Source organism: Strongylocentrotus purpuratus, unplaced genomic scaffold (assembly GCF_000002235.5).
Source record: "Strongylocentrotus purpuratus isolate Spur 01 unplaced genomic scaffold, Spur_5.0 spur5_scaffold_16, whole genome shotgun sequence".
In the NCBI taxonomy this organism is placed as follows: domain Eukaryota; kingdom Metazoa; phylum Echinodermata; class Echinoidea; order Camarodonta; family Strongylocentrotidae; genus Strongylocentrotus; species Strongylocentrotus purpuratus.
In genome coordinates, this window is record NW_022145601.1 from 30,652,203 (window position 1) to 30,668,460 (window position 16,258).

Below are 16,258 nucleotides of genomic sequence, written 5' to 3' on the forward strand. Positions count from 1 at the left end.
AATTTAACCTACCCTTTTTGGTGCTCTGTCTAGCATGTCCCTGCTGTCAGCAAGTCTTGCATTTGATCATCATCAAGAAGTTGAAATCTTGGGAGAGTTTCTTCAGCCATTTTTGCCTTCGGTTTGAAATCACCGACCAATTCTTCGCACACGTACGGTATCCTCGATCGCTCAAACCAGTTTTTAACATGTGAACCTATGGATATTTCACCAAGACTGAACTATTTTCCCGGTAACCATGGTAACTGGGATTTTAGAACTATTATTTTAGAACTATTACATGGGTTTGGAATTTTACCGGGAATTTTACAGGAATAGTTAAAGTTTATGAATGCAATTTCGACCAATCAGATGGCGGGATTTCTTAAGTGAGGAATATAATCCATTCTAGTGGATGATAAGTCTGTGTTATATTGGAAACGGATATGTTGTTGATATTAACTTTGCTATTTCGTCTAATGGCTAAGTTTGGATGTAAACCTATATATTTGTAGGATAGGAACTGTAGTAGTTTGTTTGTGTTTAGATTATGTGACTTTGTTTGTTTGAATACGAATATTCAATTATGTTTTAAATATATTATTACTTTAATAAAAGGCAGTCCGTGTCATGAGTTTAACCATCACACATCTCCTCATCTCATCTCATCTCATCCCTATTTTGCTACCCTACTATTACAAAAGACGAGGGCTACACATGTAAACTAGACATAAGAGATGCAACGATCGGAACAACAGACGAGACGTACTAAAATGAGAGATGGGAGATGAGAGTGGGTGAATTATTTAGCAACAGAGCCAGTTTGTTGTTCCCAAACTATGTAAAAAAGTCCATAAATTTGAAGCCATGGCTATTGCTTTGCCTAAAAAAAATAACTTTAATTTTACAGCTTTTCTGATAACGTATCTCAACATAGGAAAGTGAAAAATATGCCGCATACCTGCCGCAGATCTGCCGCAGACCTGCTGCAGATCTGCGGCAGACTTTTAGTCTGTGGCAAAGAGTATGCCGAAGTATGCGGCAGAAAGAAATTTTGCTGCAGACTTGCCGCATACCAGTATGCCACAGGAACAGTCTGCGGCAGATCTGCGGCAGGATGAAACTTTGCTCCAGACTTGCCGCATACTAGTATGCCACAGGAACAGTCTGCGGCAGATCTGCGGAAGGATGAAACTTTGCCCCAGACTTGCCGCATACCAGTATGCCACAGGAACAGTCGAGAAGTGGGAAATTATACAGTCTGAAGCAAGGCTATAGGCGGCCATTTTGGAGGACATGCAGGGCCATGAGGTTGCAGGCTGAGCCCATGATCTTGTAAATTCCTGTGATAATTAGCACTGTCAATTGTCTTTTTAGCTTCTGTCAAACCAAACAATTTGCTTCAAGTAATTATGCAATGCATGCTCTCCAATCTCCAGCATAGCCTTCCTGCAAGACTGCATACTTAATTGCCACGTACTGGATATGAAAGAGTATGCGGCAGGTCTGCAGCAGGTCTATATGAGATATGAATATTCATGATGAAGAGTCTGCGGCAGGTCTGCAGCAGACTCTTTGTTATAGCCTTTTCTATGAACATTCATAATAAAGGAGTCTGCGGCAGACCTGCCGCAGACTCTTCATCATACTGAAAGAGTATGCAGCAAGTCTGCGGCAGACCTGCCGCAGACTCTTCATCATACTGTAAGAGTATGCGGCAGGTCTGCAGCAAGTCTGCGGCAGACCTGCCGCAGACTCTTCATCATACTGAAAGAGTATGCGGCAAGTCTGCAGCAAGACTCTTCATCATACTGACAGAGTATGCGGCAAAAAAGAGGTTTAAAAAGAGATGGGAAATACCTCTGTGATAAGTATTTCTGCAATATTCCGATTGTTCATATGTACTGCGAGGTGAAGAGCCGCGTAGCCGTCATCCTTCTGGATGTCAACCAGAGATCCTTGTTTCTTGATCAAAAGACGAGTAGCACTAAACCACAACAAAACATATTTAAGGTTTTAATTACAGGACAAACAGTCTCAGTATCTCTGTTATTAGAGTTTTTAAAAATGGGACACAATATCAACTAAATAAAAACACATGTTAAACCCCGTCTTATGGTAACCTACCCGGGTGAGGTTTAAACCCCGTCTTATGGTAACCTACCCGGGTGAGGTTTGTCGAAAAAGTTCTATTAAAACGGGGCTTTTATATACAAAATATGGAATAATTCCTTTTCATAACCCAGGCCAGTCATGAGGTATATATACATACAAAATCGCTCGTACCTACCAACAGTGGCGTAATGAACAAAAAAAAAATCTGCAGCACCCCACTCTTACATGCGAGTCCCGCTGAACGTTTTTCAAAGTGGGGTCTAGGGACAAAGCTCCGGCGGGGGTCAAGGGGCGGAGCCCCCGAAGGTGAAGGGGTATGGCCATCAGTGGCGGATCCACAAATTTCTTACTGGGGGGGGGGGGCATAAAATGGCATTGAGTGAAATATATGTAAAACGATGAGGCGACAGAGCGAGGCTTTAGCGGCGAGGGAGCGGAGCGACCAAGCATTTGCAATTTTAGAACCACATTAGATGCATTTTCAGGCACTTCCTAGACTAATATGACGTAAAATTGCTTTCTCCTACCCCCTCAAAGAGTAGGGATCTTTTGCAATTTGAGAACCACATTCGGCGCATTAATGTCCACCGGCACTTCCTGTAAACAAGGAAATGCTCTCGGTGGTCTAGCCTGCATTACGCAATTCGATATGATGAAAAATTGAGGTTGGGACATTATTTTATAGGCAGGGTGGCCCATTAGCAGGCCCCCCCCCCCCAAAAAAAAAGAAGGAAATCCTCTGAATAAAATCAGCATTTTGAAGTGAATATTGGCTAAGAATCATCAGAAGAAATTTGTACCAAGAGTAATAACTTTAATGGAATATTAAGAAATAAATAAAAATTGATTTATTAATTCTCATATTAAGTTGTGAAAATATAATCCAAGTCTACTGACCTAAAATGACATTTGACCTGCACTTTGTGACCTGGAATTTGCGTCATATGATTTGTGATACTTGATAACCCCTGTGTACAAGTTTCATGGAATTTGAACAAACGCTTTTGAAATTATGCTAAAAATTCAAAATCTTGATGTTGATACCACAACAAAGTCTAAGTTTGCAGACCTTAAATTACCGGTACACTAGATCTTGACTATGTCACCTAAAAGACTACTCACATGATTGGGGATACTTAATAACCCTTTAATTTAAGTTTCATTGAATAAGAACTTATACTTTTAAAATTATACAAAAATTTCAAAAACTTAACCTGAGGTTAAGTTTTCGATAATGATTAACGACAGAACTAGCCACCAATTACCGACAAATATATTAATGCCAATGTCCTAATGTCTACATATTTAACCGTATAAACCCGGGGCCAGGAACTAAGTTATTTTTCAGTTTTCCCCCTCCAGCTTTATTAAATTATAAGAGAAAAAAGACGATCCCTTGTACCGTTCTCGACTCTTAATTCTTGTTTTGCCGCGCGCGGAAGCTTTGACACTTCATTAAATTATTAGAGAAAGAAGGCGATCCATTGTACCATTCTCAACTCTTAATCTTTTCCTTAATTCAGTTCCCTCCCCCCCCCCCTCTGGTGCATAGCGTGGAATTGGGTTTCATATTTCATTAAATTATTAGACAATTGCAAGGAAGACGATTTGTTGTGTCGTGTCATTATCTGAATTCAGTTGCCCCTTTGCGCGGAAGCTTTGCCGTTTCATTAAATTATTAGAGAAAGAAGACGATTTGTTGTACCGTTCTCTACTCTTAATCCTTGTCTGAATTCAGTATCCCCACTGGGCCCCTTAACAGTACACGTGCAGTTTTACATGATGTATGTATGGAACGCAGTGGCGGATCGGGGGGGGGGGGGGGGGGGCCCGGCCCCCCCCCCCCCCCCCCTTGAGAAAAAAATCATGTAAAAACACATGATTTCTACCCTTTTTTTTTGGGGGGGGGGGGTGCAAATTTTTGAATTTTCGAGGACCAAAACAAAAAGTGCTCATTCCCCCCCCCCCCCCCCCCCCCCCCCCCCCCCCCCCCCCCCTACTGAGCGATTTTTCGGCCGGCGCGATTTTCAAATTTTCGGGAGTAATAAAAAAGGTTGGGCCCCCTCCACTGAGAAATCCTGGATCCGCGCCTAATGGAACGTTCGTTCGTGGAATCTGTGCATGAATCGCCCGAGTGGTGCATGTTATCTCCCGGCAGTGCTTGTCGCAGTAGCTTCTGGAAAGGAATTTTCTACTAGTGTTATTGTTAGTGGCCACCAGGCGCATATGCAGGGGGGGGGGGGGGGTGGTTTGGGGGGTTAACCCCCCCCCCTTAGCTTTTTTATGTGTGGGTTTTGGAGCAAACCCCCCTCCCCCTCCCCCCTAACAAAACGAAATATCGACTGGCCAAATTTTAAAATTTTGAGACACACACACACAAAAAAAATGTCCTCTTACCACCACCTCCCCTCCCCCCTCCCCCTCCCTTCCCCTCTTCCCGCTTATTCAGCGGCCGACTTTAAATTTTAAAACCCCCCTCCAAAAAATTCTGCGTACGCGCCTGGTGGCCACTAATTATTAGGCCCAGTATATGCTCTTCCTGGCTATTTGAGAATGTGTCAGTTTGCAACAGAAATAGAGAAACGCGCATTTTGTTGAAAATCTTGTGATATCACGAACATTTATAAATCACTTGTATGGACGGTTTAATTTTATTTGGGAGTGGGAGTCTGGGGGGGTGGGCTAGCGCCCCCAAAGCCCCCCACCAGTACGCCAGTGCCTACCAACCTAAAATCTGAGAGCATTAGATCAGATTAGTAGAACTAAATGTCGAAAATATTATTGAATTTTGCAGGTTGTAATGAATCAAAAGGAGCAAGGAAAACACAGAAAAAGATTAGAAAAACCACATGTATGGAGATAGTAAATGAATAAGCTCAAACAATACCAGTTTAATATCTATCATATTTTAGTCACCAAATCTAAATCGTTTTGGTGTCGCACCGTGAGGTATTCTTGAATTCTTAAATTATAAAACTCACTGTGGATTGTCTGTCAAGGCAGCGTGATGTAGCAGGTTGTATCCTCTTTTATTATTCAACTCCAAGTCGATGTTTCTTGCATTTATCAGGAGCTCAGTAATCTCCTTCTGTGTTTTTCGGATAGCGTCATGCAAAGGGGTGTTTCCAACATTGTCCTGAAATTGTATATGTTTTTTTTTTAATTCCTATCAACATTTGGAATTCCTAATGCCAGAATACAATGTACCACTGTAATGTACAGTAAATTAGGAGACACCTGCATAACATAAAATAAAATTATTTACCTGTCTATAAGCATGGTACAACATAATGCGCCAGTATCCAATCAACTTGAAATCAGTTTCTATTCAAAATAACATGAACTCAATATAAATGTGTGGACATCAGACTTCTTCATTCAGAGAGTTTATTTATGTCTAATTCTTGCTCATAACAAATAAAAAAAAAAAAAAATCCTGATTTGTTGTGCAGCATTGTGGCATTGAGACAATGAAATATATCTTACTTGTGCATTTGGAGTACCACCTTTTCCAAGGATCAGTCTCACACACTGAGTATGGTTCTTCGACGCCCCGATATGAAGAGGACTTCTTCCTCCCTTGACATTCGTAGTGTTGGGGTCGGATCCGTGGTCTAACAGGTACTTCACAATTCGTGCATTATCTCTTCCAAAATCAATTCAAATATAAACCAAGATTCAATAAAAAGAAAACCCACAAATGCATGGTGATTATAATTTGCTTTCATCATGTGTGAGTACATCCATTTAGGAAACCATGTGTTGACTACCACTTCGATTTACATATTGGGCAAAGGCAAATTTGACATGAACCAGAGGGCTGGAGATGAAAAATATCAAATGATATAAACTTCATCTTCTTCAAGTAGTGATTTAAATTTAAACCATGACTTATTTCCATGGTAATGGTAATGGTTTTTTTTAATACCCAGGGTAGCCTCATTGGAATTAATACCGTTCTCTCTCCTGCAATCATATTTTGTTAGTAAGATTTCATTTTATTAGATTTTATTTATTAATACTATTACTCTGTCTTTACCCAATCAACCATGATATGGCGCTCAAAGCATTAAAATTATTTCCTCCAACCAACCAACTGTTTATTTAATCTGGGTGAATAGTGGCAGAATTAGACTAATGTCTTGCCAAAGGACATTAGTGCCTTGATAGGTATTATGATGATTATTCATAATTGAATGTTGAACTCACTGATGGACAGCATTTGCTAGGGCAGTGTCACCATCGTCATCTTTGACATTGAGTTTGGCTCCATTCTTGATTAGTAACTCGACTACCTGAAAGTGATCTTGATAAGCAGCTAGATGGAGGGGTGTGTTCTCTTGGACAACCACATTTACCTGTGCAAAGAGTGTAAACAAACATATTACAATGATCTATGAGCAAATAAGGAGCCGTTATTGGATTGGCGTACGTTTAAAAAAAGAAATTGAAATAGAGGGTGAGGAGGAATTACCATTTGGGATAGAAATATAGAAAAGGAAAGGAGTGATATTTTGTGTGATCTGTAGCAGAACCAACCTATCCATGTGTCGTAGTCCTACAAAATGCTACTTAGTAAGACATAATCTGCCTTTCAATGTAAATTCATTTTTATACAACGATATGGCGTTGCACATTGCAAATGATAAAGCATATACCATCAAGTTCAAACGAAATTACGTAATAAAATATAAAAAATTATTTACAAATCCTTTGTTTTTCTTGAGGGCTTCAGCAACCCGTTTCACATCACCCTCCATAACGGCCTTGATGAACTCCTTGGCGCTCTGAGCAGTTACTTCTCCTTCATTAGCTGCTGCTTCGGTTGCTGCGGCAGTCATCATCTGTCGAATTTCATCTGAGTCAACGAGCCCAAGCGGATCGAGCAGCTGCTTCAGCAAATGCGCCATAACACCTTCCAGAAAATTACAACAGGAATGGGAGACAGAAAATTCAGCAAGAAATTGCCAAGTTGATTTCTTAAAAATCTTTGATATCATGTTCAACAGACACCATTTCTGATTCAGTATACATAGACATGCCTGTAGGTTGAATACCAGACAAAAGGGTCTTTTCATTTCTTTCCTGCCAATTTCATCGCTATTTATCCACTCTTATAAACCTACAGCAATACTTGTGATTCGTGGCATGTCAATTTAATAAATTAAATGGAACATATAACATATATATTCAGATAAATACTCTTGGGGAAATGAAGAAAAAATAGGCCTACTGTAGTGGCTGATTAAAACTGTGTAATAATCATGCTTTTAGAAATGCTAAGCCCATAAGTTCATGGACTTTAAGGATATTCTAAAATATATATTTGAAATATAAAACACAGATGCAAACAAATTGTTATACTGGAATTAAAATAAGACAAAATAAAAACATAATTTACTAACATTAGATATAGACAGGAAGGATAACTGTATAACAAGTTCATAAATCACAGTAAGCCTATACCTTCAGAGCACAAACCACTGGTACAACCACTATTACATTTTACATTACTGTTAGTACCTGCTCTGATGTCCTGCTCAAAGATTCCATCTGACCCCGTCCCCTGTTCTACCATACTTAGTGCTTCCGGGTTAAAGGTCCAGAATGCTCCACCCACATTGACCTTGACATCACCGTCTGCATTGATGTTAAGGACACGCCCTTCCTCACCAAGAGCCTGGATTTGAGTCATTTAAAATTTAATTGTGTTTACTTTGATCAGCTTCATTTAAAAAATAAACATACATAGGCAGCTTACGAGTACCAAGTCAATGAATGTATTCCCAAAATATAATGAACATTTGAAGAATTCGAAAATGCACAGTAACATATCGCTTAACAAATTTTTGAATTAGATAATATAACAATGTCCGGTATAAATGAAGAAAAATCATAAAATGTATATTTATAAGCCTCAGAATAGTTGGATGTGCTCAAAACTAGATTAAATAATTTGCCTATGATCATGTATTCCATACTAAATAAAGATGAAGATCAATATGATAGACATCATTTTAAAAGGAACGCTTTCGGAAACTACAAATGAATGCACAAATCCACATACTTGATTTACCTATGATTACATAATCAAACACATAAAGGGTTCTTCAGGACTTTGTCTTTAATATCGCTCCATCTCGTTCAGTAACAAATGGGTAACTCCAATTTCAGGCACAGGGTTTGAAAAGTAACAACAAACCATCTAAAGCTTAATTGGTTTCTCAAAGCTACCTAATTCTAGACATATACCAAGTAAAATTTTCAATGAGTGCTGAACAAGTTCATTGTTTTAATTTACTGTGTACATTACAAATTGGTCATTACTTAATAAACAATTAGTTATTTGTACAGTAATATCTGACCTTTGACATCTTACTGTTCCATCCCCCATGTTCTTTCTGCAGCTCCTTCACGGCAGCCTGGTCAGACATTACGCGCACTTTGTCTCCGGTGTTGAACGAAGGCAGCTTTAATAAGAACAAAAACGAAAATTGTAAAGTAACAACATTAACAATAAATTACAATAATATTACTGCTTCTACTTGTACTACTGCTACTAATACTTCTACTACTACTGCTACTACTAGTACTACTAATACTACTACTACTACTACTACTACTACTACTACTACTACTACTACTACTGTTACTAGTACTTCTACTAGTATAACGCAATCAAAATAATTCACCATTTAATTGGAATTAACTGTTTTCAAGTTTTCAGGTACAAGAGATTTAAAAGACCAAGTATGTACCTTAGTGACTGCAACAGTGTTAAAGATCAACATCTGTCCATTCGGGTACTTGATCCTGACGTCACTGTTTGCCGTGAGACTCGCCAACCGGCCTACTTTTCCTATGAACTAGGAAAATAAGGAGAGAATGAGAGAGAAAGCAAGAACACATAATGGTTTGATTCAGTATGATTTACGAGTGTATGATAATGGGACGGTCTGAAAGAAAGTCAATTGTAAAATGAACATTGTCTGTTTAACTGTAGCCAGAAAGCCATTTACTTCAACACAGAGTCAACACTCTCATGGCTCTGAACTCAAGATTTCCTTGTTCTAATTAAAGTCAAATGCTGTTTTTCAGTTGTCATCAATATTTATATTATACCATGGTTACGGTCGTAAATAAATGTATTACATTAACTAATACGTCCTACAGACTCAACGCTTCCAAAAAGGAGTAAAGATTCTTAATGCCTTATTCTACTTATTACTTGTTTACTATTTAATTTAAAAACTTTACAAAACAAAGCAAGTATAAATATAATGACGAAAATATCAGTGAATCATCATTAAGAAATACTACAATTTGAGAACGAATGAATGATTGCACTGGTGCATTAAAACTTCACGAGGACACTAGAATTTGGAAGTAACAGAAAGGCCGAAAAAGAAGGAGTGCTGGGACAGGATGAAAAAGATAGGGTACAAACGCGAAGAGAGAACTGGATAATTATAGCAAGAGGATCTAACCATAAAAGCCATAGTAATAGAGAGAGAGAGTAGAATTTTAAACTTCTTTCCCTATGTCAGTTGCACCGAGGCGCCATTTGCTGATGCAAGACTACGCCAGGTACTCAAGTGATCTTTGAACGAGATATTCAAAAAAGAATATTGCAAAATGGACAGCTCAAATACTGCGTTACATTACTGGCTAATGAGTTCATATTGCTTTCGTGGGCATTACTAGGGCAATTAATAACGCAATCGAAAGTGACGCCTCGTTTGAAATCTCCTTGGTCAAATAAAATAGCAAGTGATATATCTTTTTATAGAAGAACAATCATACCTTTTCCATTCCCGACACCCAGCCTCCATGGTTTTCTTGGAGCGGCTTGAGAACATCCTTATCCAACTTCACAACCACTCGGTCACCAATTTCTAATGCGTTGAATTCACCTGTAATAAAGAAATGACGCTACAATGAAGAAGATGTGTTTTTTTTAAAGAAGTATTTAAAGTTATTATATATCTTCTACTTTTATCTTCAAACTCCCTGTAATTTACTAACAGGTTAGCTTAATATAGTCCCAATTTTATCTCAATCTCCATTTTCTCCTTCTATATAATGTGTTTATGATAGCAATAAGTTACCCCTACACTTCTCACCTTTTTTTCCCCTCCCTCTCTCTCTCTCTCTCTCACTCTATTTCTATCTCTCTTTCTGTTCTCTAAATTTCTACCTGTTTCTATTTGGTGGTGGTGGTTATTTTACCCGACTGCTAAGAAAGCATAAATGCTTGTTACTAAGCAACCAGACGGCCGACTGCTTTAGGTCCATTTGGTAATCATTACCATAGTCTATGTCTATGCCATACACACTTTTTCACCATAAGCAATCTCAACACGAACGCAATATTTTTAAAGCCTTGCACACTGTACTAGCTAGTCAGTTTATAATAATAATAATAATAATAATAAAATAATAATAATCTTTTTAGAGTCCACTCCAAATTTTATTAATTTAAACCACAAATGGCAATTATTTTTGCCCAATTGATCGTGAGCCCGGCAGCCACTGAGCAGTGCCAGATTGATGTTGCTCTATCCTTTATTGTCGAACGCCAAACAAGGTAGCAACAACTCCCGTCTTTTAACGTCTTTTGGTATAACACGGCCGGGGTTTGAACCCACGACCTCATGGTGTCGCTTTAACAAAATAAAATCAATCCCCATTATACATTTACCAGAGTTTTAAGGGCTAGGGGCAGCAGACAGTCTTCAAGTTTCAGTCCTTGATGCTTTTTCCTTCATCTGGTTTCGTATAATTCTCTACTGGCCCTCAAAATGTTAATTTTGTTGAGTGAACTCTTTATTTTCTTTTATGTAAGTAAAACAATGTTAATTGTCATAATACCTCCAAATCAGGACAATTCATACAGGTTATTGTATGCTCAAAGCCGGCTATGTCTGCATGCAGTTAAGGAAGACATGCATCTATGCAAGCACCAATGGGAAATGTTTAAACCGCACAACTTAATTTGTGGAGACAATCAAAAGATAACATATATTTCATGCTCTCTATTATATGTAGACATTAAAGATGATGAACATTCAACTTTTACAATTTATAAAGATTCCCTGGCATGTAATTTACATAGTTTAACTTACCGAATTTTGGCAGATGGTCCTTGTAGTAAGCGTACCCGGATGTTGCCTTGAGGCACTTGATGTCGACCTTCCCATCATGCCCCACACGGTATTCATAGGCGCCCCCAACTTCCCAATGAACTGCTATGGCACTGCGCTGGATATTGGCCCAATTGGCCTCTCGAAATACCACGCCAGTATGACCTGACCCACCTGTAGCAATTATTATTTAACCCAAAATAAATATAATGCATAACGTTATGCAGAATAAGGGATGCTTCAAGATACCCATATAAATAAAGTCTTTTTGAGATCATGTACAGACTATTGTAGGTCTATGTATTACTATTTTTACACAAATAATTATCACTGATTGTACAGGACATTTTCAAGCTTATTCACCTTTTAAAAAAATGTCCATTCATTATTTCAAAACTGGAAAAATCTTTTCCAGCATGTGACCCTGTATACGCAACTTTACAAATCAAATCATCAGTTTAAGAAGATTAGAGACGGTAACAAATGGGTATTGCATGAAAAAAAGATTTGCGCCCGTTCAAACAAGAGCTTTCTGGAGGAAGAGTTTAGGAATTGTCCAAAAGCAAGTGACATGTGAAACAGTATATATAGGAAATGATGTGTACTGTCAGCTTTTGGAATGATCAAACTGAAAAGAAAGTAACACAATCTTGCTGAAAATCACATGTTCTGCACACTGAAATGGGTTTATGATAATGGGAAAAAATATGGGAATGTTAAGGGAAGTCCAGATATGAAGCGGTAAACCGCGGCGCTATTTGTATAATGTGTAAATGAATGACAACTAGGCGCAACAAAGTTCCTTTGCGTCTGCAGTGAGCTCTGTGTTATAAGATACAGAAATATGAAGCCCATTACATCTACGTCATCTTAAAAAACCCACCTCGGTTTACCGAGTCATAATCTGTGGCTAAAGAGGGATAAGCTTACCGTCCTGCTCCTGCCACTTCCAGTCTCTTCCTCTGCAAACCTTGGCTCCAGGAAACGATCCCTTTGCTTCAGTCTTCCGACAAGCTGCTCTAGGTGACATCAGCTTTCTATACCAATGAAGCAACCAATCAAAATATAATCTTATACACTCTAAAAAGAATGTAGTATCACACTACTGACAGAAATCTCTCGACATTTCATCAAAGAATCACTCGGTTTCACAACAATTTTTTTGTTGAACACTCTGTTGCGAAAGTCGTAAATTTTGTACTCCTTCCATGGATTGAATAAATATGTCATTATTCATCGGATTCATTGGATAAGTGTCCTAAAATTCTCTTTTAGCAACACAAAACAAAATCAAATGCCATATAGTCAGGGTTCTCTTTGCAGCTCAAGTTTTGTATTAGTTTTTTTTAAAGCAAGCAAGACTATGCTATGGAGACCTTTTACCAAGTCAGTCTGACAAGACCGTCACCAGACCGACGACATGCCGAACAGAACATTACATTACCCTTTATATTCGAGTCCCACTGATAAACCAACTCCAAACCGAGTCCATTGCAAAACGACCATTTTTTGGACATTGTGGGTAACAACAACACGACTGACACCAGAACGACTACAAACCGAGCAAAAAAAATAACACCACCCCAAATATGTTGGTTTGGAGTTGGTCTTGAACCAGTTTGTGGATATGACTGATTGTTTCCTTGGTCTGTTGTCAGTCTTGTGTCGTTTTTGTTGGCATGAATGAGGTATAATGGCCAAAACTTGGTTGTTTTGAAGTCGGCAATATGACTCAGGTATATCATACCTTAGTCACACCGCCAAACTGACTCCAAATCATGGGGATGATGTAATTGCTCAATCGGTTATCCTATCTGTTTGGTATTGGTCTTTTCAGTGTGACTGGGGAATAACGGCCAGGAATCAGGCAGTTTGGATTCAGGTGATTTGACTGAGGTATTGTAGAAGAAGGATCCTACCCTGCAGACTTGGGGATGATGATTCGGAGAAAAGAGTGCTTCAGGTCGTGCTTGGATGTCATGTAGCATTTGTTACAAAGGTCATAGTCCTGGCACGAGCTGCACTTCCATCTCATTCCGGCAATATCATCCTCCTTGCATTCACCGCACATTACACCATTATGCTTCACACCTGAGGATAAAAAGGAGAGGAAATATATTTAAAAAACTGGGCCCCGCCTTCCAAAGAGTTGTGATTAATCCAAATCAATCTCAAGTCCTCCAATCGGAAGTTTGCAGTCTCCTATTTCTTTTGTACATATTTGGGATTGATATCAACTCTTTTTAAGACGGGGCACTGGTCATAATTACATATAAAAAAAAAATTAAAAAAATATGGTAACAAAACAGCGAGGAAAGAGAAAATTGCAAGGGAGAAGAGGAAAGAGACAACAAATGAAGACGAATGGATTACTTCCTGCACTTATCAGTAGCCTTGTAAATTGGCATTCCTGTATACAAAAAGGGAACATTCCAACCATGGGCGTCAATCCAAATCAGACCGTGGGGGGGACACAAGTTCAGACAGGGCGGCGCCAGGTTATTTTGTAAGGGGGGGTCGAATGGGCGCGCCACGCAGGGGGGGGGGGGGTGTGTCTGAGGGGACGTGCCCTCTCAGAAGTTGAATACTTTTGTTTTAATTGATGCATAAATGGCTCAATTTGGTGCATTCTTTTTGCCAAATTAGAAGAAAAAAATAGTAGAACGCAGGGGGTGTCTGAGGGGGGATGTGCCCCCCTCAGAAGTTGAAGATTTTTTGAAATTGATGAATAGGTGGCTCGAATTGGTGCATACTTTTTGCCAAATTAAAAAGAAAACAGTAGAACGCAGGGGGTGTCTGAGGGGGGTGGGGTGTCCCCCCTTAGAAGTTGAAGATTTTTGTTTAAATTGATGGATAGAGGGCTTGATTTGGGGCATACTTTTTTCCAAATTAAAAAGAAAACAGTAGAACGCAGGGGGTGTCTGAGGGGGATGTGCCCCTCTCAGAAGTTGAAGATTTTTTTTTAAATTGATGGATAGATGGCTTGATTTGGGCCATACTTTTTGCCAAATGTAAAAAGAAAACTATCTTAAGCTCAACTAACAAGGAACAAGAACGCAGGGGGTGTCTGAGGGGGGAAGTGCCCCCCTCAGAAGTTGAAGATTTTTTTGAAATTGATGGATAGATGGCTCGATTTGGTGCATACTTTTTGCCAAATTAAAAAGAAAACAGTAAAACGCAGGGGGTGTGGCCCCCTCAGAAGTTGAAGATTTTTTTTTAAATTGATGGATAGATGGCTTGATTTGGGCCATACTTTTTGCCAAATATAAAAAGAAAACAATCTTAAGTTCAACTAACAAGGAACAAGAACGCAGGGGGTGTCTGAGGGGGGTGTCCCCCCTTAGAAGTTGAAGATTTTTGTTTAAATTGATGGATAGATGGCTTGATTTGGGGCATACTTTTTTCCAAATTAAAAAGAAAACAGTAGAACGCAGGGGGTGTCTGAGGGGGATGTGCCCCTCTCAGAAGTCGAAGATTTTTTTGAAATTGATGGATAGATGGCTCGATTTGGTGCATACTTTTTGCCAAATTAAAAAGAAAACAGTAAAACGCAGGGGGTGTGGCCCCCTCAGAAGTTGAAGATTTTTTTTGAAATTGATGGATAGATGGCTTGATTTTGGGCTTAATTTTTGCCCAATTAAAAAAGAAAACTAAGTTCAACTAACATGAACAAGAACGCAACGGGGGGGGGGGGGGGGGGGGGGGATAAATAGATGAATTTGTCGTTTCCATTGAACAATCAGCCATAAAGTTTGGAAGATACAAGGGATTAATTTGATTTTTTTTTCAGTTGGTGAAAGGATTTTCATCGTAAACCAATGTTTGAACTTCCGGTAATGTGAATGTAATATTAATGACGCTTCTAGTTCTATTAATAAAATCTGATCGCCTGATTTGGCTTGATTTTTCTCAACACAGAGAGAAAGAGAGGAAGAAAAAAAAAAAAGAAGAAGATTTTAACCCCGAATCATGGGGGGGACATTTCGCCACCTGAAAATTCGTGGGGGGACGTGTCCCCCCGTCCCCCCCAGGATTGACGCCCATGATTCCAACCAGTCAAACAATGCATTGTGGTCTCACTGTAAAAGTTTCAAAAACCTACGTTTATGTTGTATCCCATATAAAATTATATTTTCGTGTTCCTTAAAACGTCATCGTATTTTTCGCATATTTTCGATAGGTCATGAATGAGGCTATTGAAATGGCCTTAGGTTGATTTCTTTTGTTATCCTTTGCGATTGAGTCATAACCGTCTCACCTGCGGCGGCGTTGTCGTAGATGAGCAGATCGTAGTTCTCATCAAAGCCGGCCTGGTAGTCATTAACGTTGCCCATGTCCCAGCAGACCACCACGATCTTCGGATGTGCTGGGTTCGAGAACCTCTTTCCTATGGTAACCACGGTGCCGAGGTGTCCTTCGCCATTATCCTGGTCTGACCATCTCCAGTCAGGACCTCGAACCACCCTCGTTCCCACTTCCATAGCCATCGTGAGGTGACCTAGAGTGGGTTTAAATGTGACGCACGAGAGTGAAGAGAACCAGGGTAGGAGAGCTTAAATTGCACCAAAATCATTAAATGCATCATTTCATGAAGATATTTTTCGGATGCTTTCTGAAGAGCGCAGTGATGAGGAAAATCGGTGTCAAGGAAAATCACAAAAGGTCAGCGTACCTTACGCTCACCTGAGCCGATAAAAGTAGGGTCCTAGCTCGCAAAAAGGAACCTAGCTCCAACCCCTTTTGCACCAGGAACCAGAACGCAGGTATCCAATTAAAAAAATTAGGTCTTTTTCGCATAAAAACGATTCGTACAATATTAAGCCAGAATCTTTACCTTCATTTTAGTGTGATATAATATTTACACTTCGTGATCTCTCAGAATATGAAATATAAAATGAAGGTAACCGACAGTTTTCAAGATTTACACATGCATTGATTTTAAAGTTTGCCACGCTCACTGTTCGGATGGTGGATATTGAAAACTGACCCCAATTTGAACAACCTTAGATCTCCCTTTCTTG

At 39.3% G+C, this 16,258-nt stretch overlaps 1 protein-coding gene across 1 annotated transcript in view; it reads right to left on the reverse strand.

Moving 5' to 3' along the window:
* Positions 1-15,718, reverse strand: part of LOC105442035 (E3 ubiquitin-protein ligase MIB2-like) — a 35,619-nt gene extending 19,901 nt beyond the window's left edge. The window contains exons 1-13 of the mRNA XM_030987522.1: positions 15,496-15,718; positions 13,157-13,328; positions 12,168-12,274; positions 11,220-11,411; positions 9,898-10,007; positions 8,853-8,960; positions 8,460-8,564; positions 7,618-7,774; positions 6,801-7,009; positions 6,304-6,452; positions 5,581-5,740; positions 5,076-5,182; positions 1,840-1,966 (exon numbers count right to left, since the gene is read on the reverse strand). Of these exons, the coding sequence (XP_030843382.1) occupies positions 1,840-1,966; positions 5,076-5,182; positions 5,581-5,740; positions 6,304-6,452; positions 6,801-7,009; positions 7,618-7,774; positions 8,460-8,564; positions 8,853-8,960; positions 9,898-10,007; positions 11,220-11,411; positions 12,168-12,274; positions 13,157-13,328; positions 15,496-15,718 (1,926 nt within the window). The remainder of the gene's footprint in view (positions 1-1,839; positions 1,967-5,075; positions 5,183-5,580; positions 5,741-6,303; positions 6,453-6,800; positions 7,010-7,617; positions 7,775-8,459; positions 8,565-8,852; positions 8,961-9,897; positions 10,008-11,219; positions 11,412-12,167; positions 12,275-13,156; positions 13,329-15,495) is intronic.
* Positions 15,719-16,258: the final 540 nt, after the last annotated feature.